This window comes from Pseudophryne corroboree, chromosome 3 (genome assembly GCF_028390025.1).
Source record: "Pseudophryne corroboree isolate aPseCor3 chromosome 3, aPseCor3.hap2, whole genome shotgun sequence".
Classification (NCBI taxonomy): Eukaryota; Metazoa; Chordata; class Amphibia; order Anura; family Myobatrachidae; genus Pseudophryne; species Pseudophryne corroboree.
Genome location: NC_086446.1, coordinates 28,350,395 through 28,370,560, shown reverse-complemented (window position 1 = coordinate 28,370,560; position 20,166 = coordinate 28,350,395). Strand labels below are relative to the sequence as shown.

At 46.0% G+C, this 20,166-nt stretch overlaps 1 protein-coding gene across 1 annotated transcript in view; it reads right to left on the bottom strand.

Moving 5' to 3' along the window:
- Nucleotides 1-1,117: 1,117 nt before the first annotated feature.
- LOC135057100 (oocyte zinc finger protein XlCOF7.1-like) overlaps nucleotides 1,118-20,166 on the bottom strand; it is a 173,415-nt gene continuing 154,366 nt past the window's right edge. The window contains exons 9-10 of the mRNA XM_063963001.1: nucleotides 9,338-10,028; nucleotides 1,118-2,473 (exon numbers count right to left, since the gene is read on the bottom strand). Of these exons, the coding sequence (XP_063819071.1) occupies nucleotides 1,251-2,473; nucleotides 9,338-10,028 (1,914 nt within the window). The 3' untranslated portion in view covers nucleotides 1,118-1,250. The remainder of the gene's footprint in view (nucleotides 2,474-9,337; nucleotides 10,029-20,166) is intronic.

Below are 20,166 nucleotides of genomic sequence, written 5' to 3'. Positions count from 1 at the left end.
TCCGGGACGAACCCCAGGAGGACCTGTGTTCCGACTCCCTCTGGAGCTAAGTGTCCAGTAGCCTAAGACTCCAATCCATCCTGCACGCAGGTGAGTTGGAAATCTCTCCCCTAAGTCCCTCGATGCAGTGATCCTGTTGCCAGCAGGATTCACTGAGATTTAAACCTAAAAAAACTTTTTCTAAGCAGCTCTTTAGGAGAGCCACCTAGATTGCACCCTTCTCGGACGGGCACAAAAACCTAACTGAGGCTTGGAGGAGGGTCATAGGGGGAGGAGCCAGTACGCACCATGTGATCCTAAAAGCTTTATTTAGATGTGCCCTGTCTCCTGCGGAGCCCGCTATTCCCCATGGTCCTGACGGAGTCCCAGCATCCACTAGGACGTTAGAGAAATACTGATTATACTGGCGGGGGTCCCTGAACTAGTGCCCGGAGCACTGTTATTATACATGCCAGTGTGATCTGAGGTCTCATGCTGCCCTGGGCACCACCCCTGCGCCCTGCACCCTGCAGTGCCATGATATGCGTAGGAGCATGGCGCGCAGCGCGGTACCTCTATTGCCGTCACTGAAGTCTTCTGCCTTCTCATACTCACCCGGCTTCTATCTTCCGGCTTTTGTGAGGGGGCGACGGCGCGGCTCTGGGAACAAGCAGCTAGGCGTACCGTAGTGGAGCTAATGGTGTCCAGTAGCCTAAGAAGAAGAGCCCTTGAACTCTTAAGAAGTAGGTCTGTTTCTCTCCCCGCACTCCTACGATGCCGGGAGCCTGTAGCCAGCAGGTCTCCCTGAAAATAACAAGTCTTTTTCTGAGAAACTCAGGAGAGCTCCTCAGTGTGCCTCCAGTCTCACTGGGCACAGAATCTAACTGGAGTCTGGAGGAGGGGCATAGAGGGAGGAGCCAGTTCACACCCATTCAAAGTCTTATAGTGTGCCCATGTCTCCTGCAGATCCCGTCTATACCCCATGGTTCTTGAAGCATCCCCAGCATCCTCTAGGACGTATGAGAAAATAAATAAAAGCAAAAAATATAACACAATTACAGTAAGGACAGTAATACAAGCTAGGACCATTCACCTTCTGGGTCATGAAACAGAAACAGAGGTCAATGAAGCACCCAGGTCAGGAAAAATACTATTTTTAATTAGGTTTTTCAAGAAATAAATTGCACTTGTAAACATATTTCTCCAGTGTAAGGAAGGATTTGTGAACCATCTCATTTCTGACATTTCTAAGAATCAGAACATGACAATAGCTAATCTGTGTGACTTCTCTGATGTCTAACAAGAGATGTTTCAGCTGTAAAACATTTCCCACACTCAGAGCATGGAAATGGCTTCTCACCTGTGTGACTTCTCTGATGTGTAACAAGATGTACTTTCCGTGTAAAACATTTCCCACACTCAGAACATGGAAATGGTCGCTCGCCTGTGTGACTTCTCTGATGTATAGCAAGATGTCTTTTCTGTGTAAAACATTTCCCACACTCAGAACATGGAAATGGTCTCTCACCTGTGTGACTTCTCTGATGTGTTAGAAGAAGTTCTTTCTGTGTGAAACTTTTTTCACACTCAGAACATGGAAATGGTCTCTCGCCTGTGTGACTTCTCTGATGTCTAACAAGATTTGATTTCTTTTTAAAACATTTCTTACACTCAGAGCATGGAAATGGCTTCTCGTCTGTGTGACTTTTCTCATGTGTAACAAGATCATTTTTCTGTGTAAAACATTTCCCACACTCAGAACATGGAAATGGTCTCTCACCTGTGTGACTTCTCTGATGTATAACAAGATGCAATTTCCGTACAAAACATTTTCCACACTCAGAACATGGAAATGGCATCTCACCTGTGTGACTTCTCTGATGTATAACAAGATACGATTTCCGTGTAAAACATTTTCCACACTCAGAACATGGAAATGGCATCTCACCTGTGTGACTTCTCTGATGTATAACAAGCTGTGATTTCCGTGTAAAACCTTTTCCACACTCAGAACATGGAAATGGCTTCTCACCAGTGTGATGTTTCTGATGTTCAACAAGCGATGATTTCCATGTAAAACATTTCCCACAGTCAAAACATACAAATGGCTTCTCACCTGTTTGAACTCTCTTATGTCTAATGAGAGATGATTTCTTTGAAAAACATTTCCCACACTCAGTGCATGGAAATGAACTCTCGCCTGCCTTAGCTGGCTGCTGGGTAATAAGCTTTGTGTTCTCTGTAGAGCATTTGGCATCTATAATAGAGGGAAATATTTTATCTACTGTAAGAGCTGTACTTGATGTACCAGGAGAACGTTCCTCATTAGAAGTAGGATCAGATGATACATCTGCACTGTGGGGTACTGGATGTATAATTGGGATATTGAGGATTTTTTCCAGAGAATCTTGTTTGAGGTCATCATCTTCTATTTCACAAACTGGAGATAAGATTAGATTTCCCTTTGAGATATTCCTGCTGTTACATCCATCTGCTAGGAATAAAATAATTATATAAATGTTGCACCATAAATTTCATTTTCCTAGAAAGACTCTTGTCAAACACCCTTAAATTATCATCAAATGGATAAATTCAAGGTACAATGTAAAACCCATCACCTGGCATTTTACGCGGGTGTGGTATAATAGATAGACAGTGTCAAGTTAGACAGTCAATAGATAGACATCACATGTTAGACAGTCAAAATGTCGACAGGATTAAAAGGAGGACAATAACAAAAGAAGACAGTACAAAAGTTCGACAGGGTCAAAATGGTCGACATACACAAGATAGACACCATTTTTTGTGTGCATAGTTTTGTCATCTGGGACCCCCAATTGTAGAAAGGAATCCCCTTGCGGCACTCGCCACAAGGTTTATAACCAACTCTATGCCGACATGATTCGAGAAGGTGTGAAAAAGTCCAAAAACATGTAAAATGTAAAAACAAAACGTGTGTCTACCTTTATGTCGACCATTTTCATGTCGACCTTTTGACCCTGTCGGCCTGATGTCTGTCTAACATATGGTGTCTATTTATTGACTGTCTAACTAGACACCATCTATCTATAATCCAGATACCGTTTTACTCTCCAATATGCATAGAGCAGGATTTACATCTTTATTGTAATTTTTTCTGCTGGAATTCACTTTATAACATCAAAGCAATGTGTGGTGAGAATAAAAGGAGATTTAAGGTAGACTTACCATGGTTAAATCTCTTTCTGCGAGGTACACTGGGTTCCACAGGGAATACGTCGGGGTGTAGAGTTGGATCTTGATCCGAGGCACCATCGGGCTAAAGCTTTGACTGTTCCCAGGATGCACTGCACCGCCTCCTCTATAGCCCCACCACCAAGCACTGTGAGCTCAGTTTTGTTAACCAGTCCAATGCAGAAGCAGGTAAAGAGAAGGCAGATGTTAGTCACATACAACCACGTTCTCACGACAGGAGAAGGGTCCAGCGGCTAATGCCATACAAACCCATAGAAGCTAAGCACGTCAGGGTGGGCGCCCTATGGAACCCAGTGCACCTCGCAGAAAGAGATTTAACCATGGCAAGTCTAACATAAATCTCCTTTACTGCAGCAGGTTACACTGGTATTCCACAGGGAATACATCAGGGATGTCCTAAAGCAGTTCCTTAAGGGAGGGGACGCGCCTTAGCGGGTATGAGAACCCGGTGTCCAAAGGAAGCATCCTGGGAGGCGGAAGTATCAAAGGCATAGAACCTAACAAACGTGTTCACTGAGGACCATGTAGCCACCATGCAGTTATTCTGCGGAAGCGCCACAGCGGGCCGCCCAAGAGGGTCCAACAGACCGAGTAGAATGGGCTTTAATAGCAGCAGGAGCTGGGAGTCCAGTCTGCGCATAAGCTTGTGCAATCATCATTCTAATCCATCTGGCCAAGGTACGCTTATTAGCAGGACAGACATGTTTGCGGAAACAAAAAGTACAAAAAGGGCATCTGACCTAATAGAGGAAGTCCTCTCCACATATATTTTGAGAGCCCTTACCACATCCAAAGACTGCTCTTTGGAGGACAACTCAGAACAGATGAAGGCCGGAACCACAATCTCTTAGTTAAGGTGAAAAGATGACACCACCTTAGGTAAATAACCAGGGTGAGTTCAAAGAACTGCCTAGTCACGATGAAATATCAGAAAGGGTGGACGACAGGTCAAGGAGCCTAAGTGCGATACCCTTCTAGCATAGACAATAGCCAGCAGAAACAGGACCTTGCCTGTGAGACATTTAAGGTCCACTGACTCAAGAGGTTCAAATGTAGACTCTTGCAGGGCATTCAGTACAACAGACAAATCCCATGGAGCCACAGGAGGGACATAGGGAGGCTGAATCCATAAGTGAGTGAATGTATGAACGTCAGGTATAGATGCAATTTTTCTCTGGAACCACACAGACAAGGCAGATATGTGAAGCTTGAGGGAGGCCAGATGAAGTCCTAAATCCAGGCCTTGTAGCAAAAAAGGCAGAAGTCTGGAAGTACTACATTTGTAAGCATCATAATTCTTAGCAGCACACCAGGTGAAGTAAGAATTCCAGACCCAATATTGAATCTGTGCCGAAACCGGTTTACGGGCCTTTAGCATAGTTTCGATAACCACCTTGGAGAATCTTTTGCCCTCAGGAGTAAAGCTGCAAGAGCCACAACGTCAAAGCCAGTCGGGCCAGGTCCAGGTAGACACAAGGGCCCTGAACCAGGAGTTCTGGGCGTTGAGGAAGTAGAAGAGGACGCTCTATCGATAGAGCATGCAGGTGTGATAACCAATGCCGTCTGGGCCACGCTGGAGCGCCTAGAAGTAGTTTTCCTCCTTCTTGTTTGAACTTCCGTAGTATCCTGGACAGAAGTGAAATTGGAGGGAACACGTAGGGCAGCCGAAAGTTCCATGGAATTGCCAGTGCATACATGAACGCTGCTTGAGGATCCCTGGTTCTTGATCCAAAGACCGGAACTTTGTGATTGTGTTGAGACGCCATCAGGTCAGGTAGGCCCCACTTGTCCACTAGGAGTTGAAAGACTTCCTGATGAAGACTCCACTCTCCTGCGTGCATGTCCTGGCGACTGAGGAAGTCCGCTTTCCAATTGAGGACACCCGGAATGAACACTGTCGATATTGCTGGTAGATGGCGTTCTGCCCATTGAAGTATTTTTGACACTTCCAACATTGCCATGCGGCTCAGAGTGCCGCCATGATGGTTTATGTATGTCACCGTGGTGACCTTGTCTGACCGTACTTGAACAGGCCTGTTCTGTACTATAGGCAGGGCGAGAGACAACGCATTGAACACTGCCTGCAACTCTAGAATGTTTATCGGGAGGAAAGTGTTGCTCCAACACCGCGTTCCAATCCCTCAGACTGGCGTCCGTAGTCAGCAGGACCCGGTGGGGATCCATAAGGGACGGCCGCTGCTTAATTTCTGGTCCTGACGCCACCAGGTCAGTGATAGACGAACCTCCGGAGTTAAAGTGATCATGTGAGACCTGATCCGATGAGGTAGGCAGTCCCATTTGGAAAGGATTAACCTCTGCAGAGGGCGTGAATGAAATTGAGCGTACTCCACCATGTCGAATGCCGACACCATCAGGCCAAGTACTTGCATCGCCGAGTGTATCGACACTCTGGGGCGACAAAGGAAGCATCTTATCCTATCCTGAAGCTTCAGGACCATCTTTGGAAACAGAAACAGCCATTGACTGTGCGTATCCAGCAGTGACCCCAGGTGCAACATGCTCTGAGCTGGGACCAGCGAGTTCTTCTTCCAATTGATGAGCCACCCATGGGCTTGTAGGAATTGGACCGTCCATTCCAGATGACATGAGACTGAGAAGGACATCGTGGGAGTTTGACAGAATCAGCAAGTCGTCCAGATACGGAAGGATCCTGACTCCCTGGCGAGGGAGATAAGCCATCATCACGGCCATAACCTTGGTGAAGATGTGAGGGGCCGTAGCCAGGCCACATGGCAGAGCCTGAAACTGACAGCGGATGTTGCCAACAGCAAACCGCAGATATTTCTGATACAACATGGCAATAGGTATATGCAGGTATGCATCCTGTATATCCAGGGATGCCATATAGTCTCTGAGTTCCATGGCCAGTACAATTGAACGCAGAATTTCCATACGGAACACGGACACTCTCACAAACTTGTTCAATGATTTGAGGTTGAGTATAGGCTGGAAAGACCCATTGAGTTCCGGAACTAGAAACAGGGTCAAGTAGTGTCATCTGTCTCCAGGAGGGAACTCACAACCAATTGTAGAGCTTGCGCTTTTAATGGATCCAAAGGGATAACCGTGGTGCAAAATTGGCGAGGGGGAAGTCTCTTGAAGGAGACTGTGTACCCGTAAGACTACTTCCCGCACCCATGCGCAAAAGTGGTACCTTTTGCCCTCTGTGCAGAGGGAGTAGAATTTGGAAGAAATGCTATTTTAGCAGCCACTAAATCAGACACAATTTTATTTAGGTCCTCTCCAAACAAGGTGCCCCCTTTAAAAGGGAGTACTACAAGGTCTTTTTGGAGTCCAGGTCCACCTTCCATGACCTTAACCACAGAATACGGTGAGCCAGGATAGACGTAGTCGACGCCTTAGCCGCCAACACAACTGCCTCAGAGGATGCCTACTGAATACAATAGGCGGCGGTGGTAATGTGAGACAGATATTGTCTGGCAGTGTCAGATAATTTATCGGGTAACTCTTCCTCCAATGCTGAACCCATGCTTCAACATCTTTTGCAGCCCAGGAGGCAGCAATAGTGGGTCTATGTACAGCACATGTCAGGGAGTAAATAGATTTCAGGCATCCCTCCACACGTTTATCTGTCGGTTCCTTTAGTGAGATGACAGTGGTGAGAGGCAGAGTAGATGATACCACTAGATAGGTGACATGGGAATCCAATGGTGGTGGGTTTTTACACTTGTTACATAACTCTGCAGGGAGAGGATATCGAGCTAAGGCCCATTTAGCCAGGGGGAACTTTTTCTCTGGCTCAGAACACGGTTCTTGGCGTATGTCCGTAGTGGAATCCTCATCATCATCAGAGATTTGTAGGATCTGCCTAATTGCAGCCACCAGGGCAGGGACATCAACCTGTAAAGGAGATTCCTTGTCAGAAGCATCTGATTCAGTGACTGACAGGATAGTCTTCTCTCCATCCTCCTTAGAAGAAACTTATGATACTGTACATAGATTGTGATGATGAAGCAGCCCACTTAGATGACCCAGGGACTCCAGTGTGACCTATAGCAGATTTATGTCTAACCAAAGATTGATTTAATTGCTGCAACTGGTTAGCAAATTATCCGCCCAAGGTGGATTAACCATAGGGACAATTTGTGGCTGTAGTGGCAAAGGTGATTCCATAGTAGGCGTAAGATGATCCACCAGAGCACCAAACAGGATTGAGAACGTAGCCCATGGTGGCTCCTGATTGGTTGCAGGAGCTGCGGACTGACTGGGAGAGGTATGGCACACAGTACACAGACCATCATATATAACTTCCCCCTCAAGTAAATCCTTGGGGCATGCCCTGCATGATGCGGGAGCGCCCCCGGACTTATGGCCCTTCTCGTTAGACATTTCAGTAAATGCAACATAGAGCGGTTTAGTACGATGAAGCCAGACAGAGTACAATACCTGCGAATAAATTCTTTAGTATGTGACTGAGTACACAGTAGAATACACGTAATAGGTAAATACTGTGACGCACTATATAATAGACCCTGATGCTCCTAGTCCCTTAGGGTACAGAATATAGTGATAGATAGATATATCTGGGAAACACTGAAAGTGAAATCCACACATCAGATACAGGCACACACAGCCACTATGCAGATAATTATTAGTATGACAACAGAGCGTGATCCTAGAACAGAGGTATATATCAGAATACTCATACAGAATATTCTGTAACAGGTACACTTTGTCTTAACTAACGCTGTCTGTATAGAGACATATAGAATACTAAAGTGTTTATAAAGACACAGTGCTGTATACAGGCGGCTTTACAAGGGAGACCTTGCCCTGCAGTCCCGGAGACCAGCCGCCGCTATGCTCCAAGATGGCGCCCAGCGTCTCAGTCAGGGAGTGAGGGAGAGTGTGAGGCAGCTCCAGGGTGGGAAAATCTGCTCAGAGATGGCACCCTGGGCCGGGGGAGGGGCTACAGGTCAAGCGCTGGCTCCCATATGCTGGTCCTCACCGCCTGGTACTACGGAGTCTTATTAAACTGGGTGTTAGTACACCCGACCTGTACTCCTATGCCCTGGCAGATATAGTGGGGTCCCTGCCCGTAACAGTGTCCACGCCAGCGTCACAGTCTGTCTCCCTAGAATGTGACCGGAACGTGTTTTAGTAGCGGGTCCCGTCTGGGGGACCCTCTTATCTCCTCCCCGTAGCAGCCACGCGAACCACGAGAGCATCTGCAACCATGTGCCCAATGCCAGAGCGTCTCCGCTGCAAGTACACGGGAACTAAGCCGCAGGAGTATGCAATGCTGCTTGGGAGGTGACTGAGCCGCAGCACAGAATGGGACTCGGACATGAAGTCTTCTTAGAAAGTTTTTTCAGGGCAGCCCAGTGCAGCTCCCCTGTTAAGTGACCTGTTCTGCAGGCACCAACTCGAAACTGAGCTCACAGTGCCTGAAGGCTGGGTTATAGAGGAGGCCCCAATGCATCCTGGGACAGCCTAAAGCTTTAGCCTGTTGGTGCCTGGATCAAGATCCATCTCTACACCCTGATGTTTGCCCGTGGAAACCAATGTACCCCGCTGCAGATATGTACCAATAAATAAAATTAATCATCATTCGGCAACGACGGGTAGGCACTGCTAATTATATATATTTTTACACTGATTGGTTTATGGGGCATTTAAATATACTGATTTACCCTCAGAAACTATTCCTCCAACGAAACTGCGCCGAACTAGTGGAGGAATTAGTTAGTATGAAACCAGCAATAACCTAGATAATGCAGTCATCTACTGACATACCTCAGGGCACTGATCCATCGCAGCAGGAGAAACCTGTGTAAGAAGCCATCTATAGCAGTGTAGTGAGGATTCACATTCGTTATATACTATTATTATCTGACATGTTCTATTTGATATGAGTAATATGTAACATTCATTAAAGACTTAGACAACATTCTGTCACTGTCTGATTGCATTTTCCAAGTCTTGTATAAATGAAGGACTGATCTACAGTGTCCAACTCTAATAAGATTTACAAATCTACAAACTGCTCACCAACAGAGGAGGGTGCAGGATGAGAGATTGCTGTAGTGTCTGAGCAAGGAGAATATGTGACTCTCTACTGTAATAAGTACTTATTACTCACCTGTGCTGATATCTGTAGGGATTTCCTCCTCCTTACACTGCTGATCACCCCTTGCATACGTCTCTTCTTCTCCCTTTATATCAGTCACATACGTCTCTTCTTCTCCCTCTATATCTTCTGCCTTCATATCAGTCACATACGTCTCCTCTTCTCCCTCTATATCTTCTGCCTTCGTAACAGTCATATACGTCTCTTCTCCCTCTATATCTTCTGTCTTCATATCAGTCACATACGTCTCTTCTCCCTCTATATCAGTCACATACGTCTCTTCTTCTCCCTCTATATCATCTGCCTTCATAACAGTCATATACGTCTCTTCTCCCTCTATATCTTCTGTCTTCATATCAGTCACATACGTCTCTTCTCCCTCTATATCTTCTGCCTTCATATCAGTCACATACGTCTCTTCTTCTCCCTCTATATCTTCTGCCTTCATATCAGTCACATATGTCTCTTCTTCTCCCTCTGTATCTTCTGCCTTCATATCAGTCACATACGTCTCTTCTTCTCCCTCTATATATTCTGCCTTCATATCAGTCACATACGTCTCTTCTTCTCCCTCTGTATCTTCTGCCTTCATATCAGTCACATACGTCTCTTCTTCTTCCTCTGTATCTTCTGCCTTCATATCAGTCACATACGTCTCTTCTCCCTCTGTATCTTCTACCTTGATATCAGTCAGACCTTCACCCTAAATAACCCAGAAAACAATAAAATTACACTTTAATAATGGTTCATTTCATAAATGGAGATTAAACAGTAGACTATAGTGTATAAGACACACACTGATGTTCTATAGATTATATAGTGAAAAGTTCCTTGGTTGTTTTTGATATATTTTTTTTAAATTAAATACGTTTTAATTGATTTTTTCAGACAAAGAGACAAACCATAACTTTGACTAAAAAAGTATGCATTATGTGTATACAGAGAAAAACCAACAAATGTTGTATGCATCAACAGAACAACATAAATAAAGTTGCAAACAGCTACAAGTTATACATAATGAGTGTCATGATTTCTTTTCATTTGTTCATACAATGGTGGTTCATGAAGTGACCAGCTATCAATGCGAGGCATAAGCACGGGTACACTGGTATAGTGGAGACGATAACCACCTATCCCATATCTTGTAAAATGTATCCAGGGCTTTCCTAGAAATATAGACAAACTTTTCATGGGACAAAACAGAGTTCACTAACGGGATCCACTTATTAATATCAGGGCCCGCAGTCGCCATCCATGAGCGTGCTATCAGTACTTTGGCCAAAGCGCATAAATTAAGAATATATCTTCTAGAATGAGCATCCAATATCTCCTCATCTATGACCCCAAGGATACACACAAGGGGGGTAAACACGTCCAAGGGAATTCCCGTAGAGGCTATCATCCGTATCACTGCCCGCCAAAAGTCCTGCAAGCCCACAATAGATGCCAGAAGGTACCGTCCAAGGAGGCACACTTTGGGCACCTAGAGTCACTCCGTCCCCCTATGTTGACTAGACGGGTGGGAGTGATGTAGACTCGGTGTAATATAAACAAGTGTATCTGTTAAAAATGAGCCGAGGTAGTAGCGGTCCGTGAAGTCCCCAAGGCCTCCTCCCATACATCTAGGGAAACCGGTCCCAAATCAGCCTCCCATTTAGATTTAAGGTGTGAGAGACTGTCAGAATGATGGGCACCGAGCAGAGCGGAGTAGAAAGCAGAGACAGACCCGGAGCCTAGAGTATCAGACAGGAGCAGGTGAACCGGTGACTTCCGATGGAGAGGTGGAGCAGCACTAAACTGAGACGCGCATGCGTGGCGAAGCTGAATATATATATAATAATAGGATACGGGTATATTAAACTCAGTCTGCATTTGTCCAAACGAAATAAACGTGCCCGAGGAGTACAATTGATTAAGGGAACAAACACCCCAGCGTCCCCACACCGATCCCATATGTAGGGACATGAAATGAGTGAGAGCATGAGTGTGTATCAGTGGGGTGTCAGGATCCCATCCCTCCCCCCTCCCAACATAGAATGTGTCTGTCTCCAAACCATGATCGCTTGTTTAACCAACGGCATCTTAAGGAGTGCAACATTATCACTAAGTAGGAGCTGGAGGGATGACAACTTGATTTTAGATGCTAGTAAGACAGTAGAGATTAATAAATCCCCGGACGAGTCTGCGACCCAAGGAATTAGATGGAACAGCTGAGCTGCTAAGTAATAGAATCTAAGTTTAGGGAGAGCCAGACCACCCGAGTCCCGGGGCCTAGTTAGAGTATCTAGTTTAATCCGAGCTCTACGGTTGGACCACACCAATGAGGACAAGAGACCATCTATGATACCAAATAGTCGCTGGGGGAGATAGACAGGGGAATGTTGGAGGACATACAGCATTTTAGTAATACAACCATTTTAATTAGGTTTATCCTACCGTAACAGTAAGTGGCAGTTTACTCCACACCCTGACACGAGACCGTAGATAGTCCATTTGTGGACGTATATTCAGATCAATAAATTGCGAGGACTGGTTGGTAACCCATACCCCCAGGTATTTAAAAGAGTCCACCCAGCGAAGCGGCAGGTTCCCGGGAGGGCAGACAGGACAGAGGCCTCTAAGTGGGAGGACACAGGACTTGTCCCAGTTAATGGACAAACCAGAGAATCCCCCAAAAGTGTTAATTACTTTCAAGATATCAGGCATAGTGGTAAGGTATTCAGATACAAACAACAGAATATCGTCTGCATAAAGAGCAATTTTGTCTGTCCTGCCACCCAACCGGAAGCCCGCCACCCGCGAGGAGGATCCAATAATACAGGCCAAAGGCTCTATGGCCAGAGCAAATAGGATCGGGGACAACAGACAACCCTGTCTCGTCCCTCTCTGTAGAGAGAAAATGGAGGATATGTGGCCGTTAACAGAAACACTAGCCTGGGGTGCAGAATATAGCAGCTGGACCCACTTTTTAAAAATAGGTCCAATACCAAATCGGTCCAATGTCCCACACAAGAAGCCCCACTCCACAGAATCAAACGCCTTAACAGCATCCAGGGAGACTATAGCTGATTAGCAGGACCCCTCGTGAGGGGCCTGGAGATGCGTATAGAGTCTACATAGATTAGGTAAAGTGGACCGGGCCGGCATGAACCCTGATTGGTCCTCATGTATCAATTGTAGAATCACAGCGCTAAGCCTTGTTGCTAGTATTTTAGCTAAAAATCTTAACGTCAGTTGTTAACAAGGAAATCGGACGGTAAGATTCGACCGTGTTGGGTCCTTATCCGGCTTAAGGAGGACTATAATTAGGGCCTCAGCCATGGAGTCAGGCAACCTTCCATGCGCAAATAAATTATTATATATATATAAAGTAGATGTTCCTGGTGACCGGTGCCACAAGACAATGACCCCCTCACCACAGAAACAGGCGGCACTCCACGGATTTGAAAGTGAAAAAAATTCTTTATGCAACAAGCATCATGTAAAATCCAACGTTTCAACACCACGCTGGGTGTTTTTCTCAAGGATACATGGGTGAAAAACAAACATATGTGAGGTGTTCTTACCTTAAGTACTCTTCTAATGTCAGCACGGGCGCAGGTGCGGCGGGCGGGAGAGACGCCGGCGGCTCCGGCCACGGGCGGCTGGAAATGACGTCCTGGTAGCCTAGCAACGGTGACGTCATTTCCAGCCGCCCGTGGCCGGAGCCGCCGGCGTCTCTCCCGCCCGCCGCACCTGCGCCCGTGCTGAAATTAGAAGAGTACTTAAGGTAAGAACACCTCACATATGTTTGTTTTTCACCCATGTATCCTTGAGAAAAACACCCAGCGTGGTGTTGAAACGTTGGATTTTACATGATGCTTGTTGCATAAAGAATTTTTTTCACTTTCAAATCCGTGGAGTGCCGCCTGTTTCTGTGGTGAGGGGGTCATTGTCTTGTGGCACCGGTCACCAGGAACATCTACTTTGTACATACCACTGAGGAGGGCACCCCGGTCCATACAACAGCAACTGTTCCTGAGTGCCAACTACGTCCACCACATATATATATAGTAACACTGTAGGGATGCAAGGCGCCTCTTCCTGGGGAATATGGCAGCACGCAGCAGCTGAGGAATAACACAAGTCCAGTGTCTGGTACAACTGGCACCGGCCAGTTTTATTGAAACAGAAAATAAAACAAACAAAAGAAAATACCTTGCCTGTCCGGCACTAACTAAACACAAGATATTCCTGTCACTAAACAAAAACACAGAGTTCTCCAGTAAATACTGTATAGCTCACTTGTATCAGAAAGCGTGTTTCTCCCACACAGATCCCTCTAGTCTTCCCAGGCAGTCTGCCCCTACTAATCAGGCTAGCAGCCCTATAACACTCTTACACAGCTGAAACCCTGATTAGCCCTCTGTGAGGCCAAAGACCCGAACTGGGCCCAATGTCTAGAACTCGCCTTATCTCACTCTCAGAGCCTTTACCCAGCTTTTACAGCAAACTGAAAAGGTTCTGACAAAACAAAAGTATTTTTCCTAGAAGTTAACATTTTCTAAAACATGTAAGACAAGAACCTGGGACAAACATACCTGCCCTCAAACACTATCCCAGTGTTCTTGTCACATATCCCCCTCCCCTGTTTCGACCTAGGGGCCGGAACACTTGTAGCCCCCAAACAGAAGATGAGAGACAATGCATCTGCGTTGGCCAATTGTGTTCCCGGTCTATGTTAGACAGCAAACTTAAAGTCCTGCAACGCTAGAAACCATCCAGTTACACGAGCATTCTTGCCTCTATTTACATACATCCATTTTAAAGGGGCATGGTCTGTCACAAGTCTGAATTGTCTACCCAAGAGGTAATATCTCAAGGTATCTAGTGCCCACTTAATGGCCAAAGCCTCCTTTTCCACAATGGCATACCTTTTTTCATGTTCATTGAGTTTCCTTCTCAAATAAATGATATGGTGTTCATCCCCATCTCTGGTTTGGGACAGCACAGCCCCTATCCCTACCTCTGAGGCATCTGTCTGTACCACAATTTCTTTTGAAAAATCTGGTGTTATCAATACCGGTTGTGAACACAAAGCCACTTTTAACGCTTGGAACGCTTTTTCTGCATCAGGGTTCCATTTCACCATATTTGACTGCTTCCCTTTGGTAAGGTCTGACAACGGCACCGCCGTGGTCGCAAAATTGGGAATAAACCGTCTATAGTACCCAGTTATTCCCAAAAAAGCCCTTACCTGTTTTTTATTCACTGGACGAGGCCAGTTTTGAATAGCATCAATTTTATTCAATTGGGGCCTAATCAGACCTCTGCCTATGGTGAAGCCCAAGTATTTGACCTCCTCCATTGCGAGGAAGCACTTCTTTGGGTTAGCAGTTAACCCTGCCTCTCTGATTGAGTCCAGTACTGCTTGTACTTTAACCAAATGGGACCCCCAGTCTGTACTGTGAATTACTACATCATCCAAATAGGCAGCTGCATATTTTCTATGGGGCCTCAAAATTTTATCCATCGCCCGTTGAAAGGTTGCTGGAGCCCCATGCAACCCAAAGGGTAACATCTTATACTGGTACAGCCCCTCCGGAACCGAAAAGGCTGTTTTTTCTTTTGCGCCATCAGATAAAGGTATTTGCCAGTAACCTTTGGTCAGGTCCAACGTGGTGAGAAACCTGGCTGTTCCCAGACTTTCTATAAGCTCGTCCACACGGGGCATGGGGTATGCGTCAAACTTGGACACCTCATTTAACTTACGAAAGTCATTACAGAAGCGTATGCTACCGTCAGGCTTCGGGATGAGAACTATGGGACTGGACCACTCACTGTTAGATTCCTCTATGACTCCAAGTTCTAACATGGTTTTAACTTCTTTAGAAACCGCTTCTCGCTGAGCTTCCGGAATCCTATCTGGCTTTAAATGGACCCTGACCCCTGGTTCTGTGACAATGTCATGTTTTATTATGGTCGTTCGGCCAGGCAGCTCTGAAAATATTTCCCTATTTTGGATGAGAAATTCTTTAACCTGATTTTTCTGACCAGCTGATAAGGTCTCTGACACCTTCACTGCGGGAAGCAACCGAGGTGAAGACACCGAAGGGCAAGGCTCCGCTGACAGAGACAACCTATCTTTCCAGGGTTTGATTAAGTTAACATGATAAATTTGTTTGGGTTTTCTCTTTCCCGGCTGGTATACTTTGTAATTAACCTCATTCACTTTTTCCCTAATCTCAAATGGACCCTGCCATTTAGCTAGGAACTTGCTTTCCACAGTGGGTACCAAAACAAGAACTCTATCTCCAGGAGCAAATTCCCGTATCTTGGCACTCCGGTTGTATACCCTCTGTTGAGCACTTTGGGCCTGTTCCATGTGCTCTCTGACAATAGGTACCACGGCTGCAATCCTATCCTGCATTTGTGTTACATGTTTAATAATGCTTCTATAAGGAGTGGGCTGTCCTTCCCACGTCTCTTTGGCAACGTCCAACAGCCCTCTGGGGTGTCTACCATACAACAAATCAAATGGAGAAAACCCCGTAGAGGACTGAGGAACTTCTCTGACGGCCATTAACAAGTAGGGCAACAAACAATCCCAATTTTTCTCATCTTTATCAACCACCTTTTTTAACATACTTTTTAATGTTTTATTAAACCTTTCCACCAACCCATCAGTTTGGGGATGGTAAATGGACGTCCTGAGGTGAGTGACCTTAAATAATTTGCACAATTCTTTCATGACCCTTGACATAAATGGAGTACCTTGGTCAGTCAAAATTTCTTTTGGTATTCCCACTCTACTAAAAACCTGCACCAGCTCCCTAGCTATCGCCTTGGTTGTGATAGTGCGTAAAGGGACAGCCTCAGGATATCGAGTGGCATAGTCCATTATTACCAGGATATACTGATGGCCCCGAGCGGACTTTGACAAGGGCCCCACGAGATCCATGGCTATTCTGTCAAATGGGACCTCTATAATAGGCATGGGAACTAGTGGGCTCCTGAAATGGGGTCTAGGGGCATGATACTGGCATTCAGGACAGGAAGAACAATATTCAGACACTTCTTTATAAACCCCTGGCCAAAAGAACCTTTGTAAAACTCTTTCAGTGGTTTTTTCTGCCCCTAAATGTCCTGCTGTAACGTGACTATGAGCTAAATCTAGTACTGTTCTCCGATAAGGCTGGGGTACTACCAGCTGTTCTACCACATCCTCACCATTTTTGACAATGTGGTACAAGAGCTCATTACAGATGGCCATGTGGGGATACGTAACCCTGTCACCTGGTACCACAGGCTCCCCATTAACAATCTTAACATTCTCTCTAGCCTTTATCAAGGTAGGATCCTTTAACTGTTCAGATGCAAACAGATCCTTTTTTACCTCCAGGTCAGGCACGCTTTCGTTTCTAACCACTATGTCTCTGTTCCCAGCAAGAGGGTCCTCACTGGACTCCCCATCTGTCACTTCCCCAACCAAACTGGCAAAAGGCAAAGGGTCAGTAAGTTCCGAAGACACACGTACATCCATACAATCACCGGTATTATCAACTGGCTCTTCACTTCTCACATCTGTTGATAAACGTGATTCCCACAGTTTCCAAAAATGTGAGGAAAATCCCTCCCTATTATGGCCTTATGCACCAAGGTGGGGACAAGTCCTACTTTAACCATTGCTGACCCACAACAAGTTTCTATATTCACTTCAGCAGTGACATAATACTGGGTATCCCCATGTATGCAAGTTACCCCAATAGGTATTTGCTGGACCTTTAAGGGGTTCACTAACCCAGCTTTCACGAGGGTAACTAAACTTCCTGAATCTAGCAAGGCCTCTACCCGGTTACCCTCTAAGAACACATCACACATTTGTTTTTCCAGCTCAGGTGAAGGTACCACAGTACAAGCTAACCTAGCAAAGAAAGACATTCTGCGACATTCAAAGGCAGCATCACATTGCATGGGTTCTTGCATGACTGGGCAATTGGCAATAACATGACCTGGCATACCACATCTAAAACATTTAACCACACGATTATCAACCCGTTTGGGCAACATAGACCGTTCTAGCCCCATTGGCCTGTCTCCAGGGCCAGTGTTTACAGTCTCTCCAGCCTTGCGTTCTCTTAACCGCCCAGCAACGTTTTCCCACGGAACAGTCTTACCAGTCTTTACTGAAGGCCGCTGTCGAGGATCTATGGGTTGCTGGGTGGTCATCAGTAGTTCCTCTGCTGCCAAATACCGCTCTACCATGTCCACTAATTGGTCAGCAGTACCCGGGTTTCCATGGCTCACCCACTTGCGCAGGACCATGGGCAAAGACCTCAAGTAGCAGTCCATGACGACTCTTTCAACCATCTGGGGACCAGTTAATGTCTCTGGCTGTAGCCATTTTTTTGTTAGCTGAATAAGGTCGTGCTTCTGGGAGCGCGGAGGCTTCTCCATGGCGTACACCCAACGGTGCACCCGTTGTGCTCGTACTGACAGCGTGACTCCCAGGCGGGTCAGGATCTCAGTCTTTAGTTTATCATAGTCCCGAACCTCAGCAGGGCTTAAATCAAAGTACGCTTTTTGGGGCTCACCTGACAGAAAAGGTGCCAGCAGACTGGCCCACTGTGCTTCTGGCCAGTTCTCATGCTCTGCAGTCCTTTCAAACGTGGTCAAGTAGGCCTCCACATCATCAGCCTCTGTCATTTTCTGCAGGAAGTGACTGGCTCGTATAGAACTAGAGCTGGTCGGAGCACTAACGGCCATATCTCCAATCCGGGCTGCAAGGCTCTGCATCACTTCTGTTAAGGCCTCTCGCTGTAGTCTCCAATTTTCCTCCATTGCCACCTGCTGCTGTCTGTTGGCCTCCTGCTGAGCCGCTGTAGCTTGCAGCAAGGCTTTGAGCAGTTCCTCCATGTCGACAGACTTTTCAGGCGGCTTTATAGCTGCTTTCACCCAGGACATATATCAAATCCTCAGGGCAAGTCTCAGTAACATCACACTGGGCTGTATCTGCATAAACCACCGTTTTCTGCAGGCCTCACAAAGCTGCTGCTTTCACTTATGCGCAGAACGGAGTGCTCGCATTCTCCACCAAGTTGTAACACTGTAGGGGTGCAAGGCGCCTCTTCCTGGGGAATATGGCAGCACGCAGCACCTGAGGAACAACACAAGTCCAGTGTCTGGTACAACTGGCCCCGGCCAGTTTTATTGAAACAGAAAATAAAACAAACAACAAAAGAAAATACCTTGCCTGTCCGGCACTAACTAAACACAGGATATTCCTAACTGTCACTAAACAAAAACACAGAGTTCTCCAGTAAATACTGTATAGCTCACTTGTATCAGAAAGCGTGTTTCTCCCACACAGATCCCTCTAGTCTTCCCAGGCAGTCTGCCCATACTAATCAGGCTAGCAGCCCTATAACACTCTTACACAGCTGAAACTCTGATTAGCCCTCTGTGAGGCCAAAGACCCGAACTGGGCCCAATGTCTAGAACTCTCCTTATCTCTCTCTCAGAGCCTTTACCCAGCTTTTACAGCAAACTGAAAAGGTTCTGACAAAACAAAAGCATTTTTCCTATAAGTTAACATTTTCTAAAACATGTAAGACAAGAACCTGGGACAAACATACCTGCCCTCAAACACTATCCCAGTGTTCTTGTCACAATATATATATATATATATATATATATATATATATATATATAAAAAAAAGGAGTATAGGGCCATAAAAAGATAAGTGCATTTTATAAAGTCCCAGGGGCATTCCATCAAGACCTGGGGTCTTCCCTCCAGGAAAAGAGTTAACAGCTGATTCCACCTCAGTCAGTGTTAAGGGGGAGTCCAAAAACGTTATAGCGTCCTGGGACAGCGTGGGTAATGGAATATCAGCTAAGTACATCTCTATTTCCGTCTCAGTGTGAGTAAGCCTAGAACTATACAGCCGTCTATAGTAGTCTACAAAGTCCCCCACAATGGCCCTCATTCCGAGTTGTTCGCTCGCAAGCTGCTTTTAGCAGCTTTGCACACGCTAAGCCGCCGCCTACTGGGAGTGAATCTTAGTTTATCAAAAGTGCGAACGAAAGATTAGCAGAATTGTGAATAGACACTTCTTAGCAGTTTCTGAGTAGCTCCAGACTTACTCGCCATCTGCGATCAGTTCAGTGCTTGTTGTTCCTGGTTTGACGTCACAAACACACCCAGCGTTCGCCCAGACACTCCTCCGTTTCTCCAGCCACTCCCGCCTTTTTCCCAGAAACGGTAGCGTTTTTTCGCACACACCCATAAAACAGCCAGTTTCCGCCCAGAAACACCCACTTCCTGTCAATCACATTACGATCACCAGAACGAAGAAAAAACCTTGTAATGCCGTGAGTAAAATACCTAACTGCATAGCAAATTTACTTGGCGCAGTCGCACAGCGGACATTGCGCATGCGCATTAGCGACTAATCGCTCCGTTGCGAAAGAAAAATAGCAAGCGAACAACTCGGAATGACCACCAATATCGGGAGTATTACAATGAGTCACAGTATCATTGGTACAAATTGCAGGCACCGTATTAGATGCCCTGTTCGCACCCGCCAATGTTGCATAAAGCTACCAGGCCTATCACCCATTGCATAGTACTTGTGTTGAGCATAAAGTAGACGGTACTTAGCCTTATCAGCCAAGCAGTCACGCCATTCAGCCTGCGCAAGCAACCACCTCTCCCTCGTAGTGTCAAGACCATCGGCCATATACTGCAGCTCCAACCTCCTACATCCTGCCTCAAGGTCATGCTCACCCTGGGCATAACCAAATTTCAAGACAGCTACTGTTTTGATCAGGGTGCCACGGACATATGCCTTAAAGACATC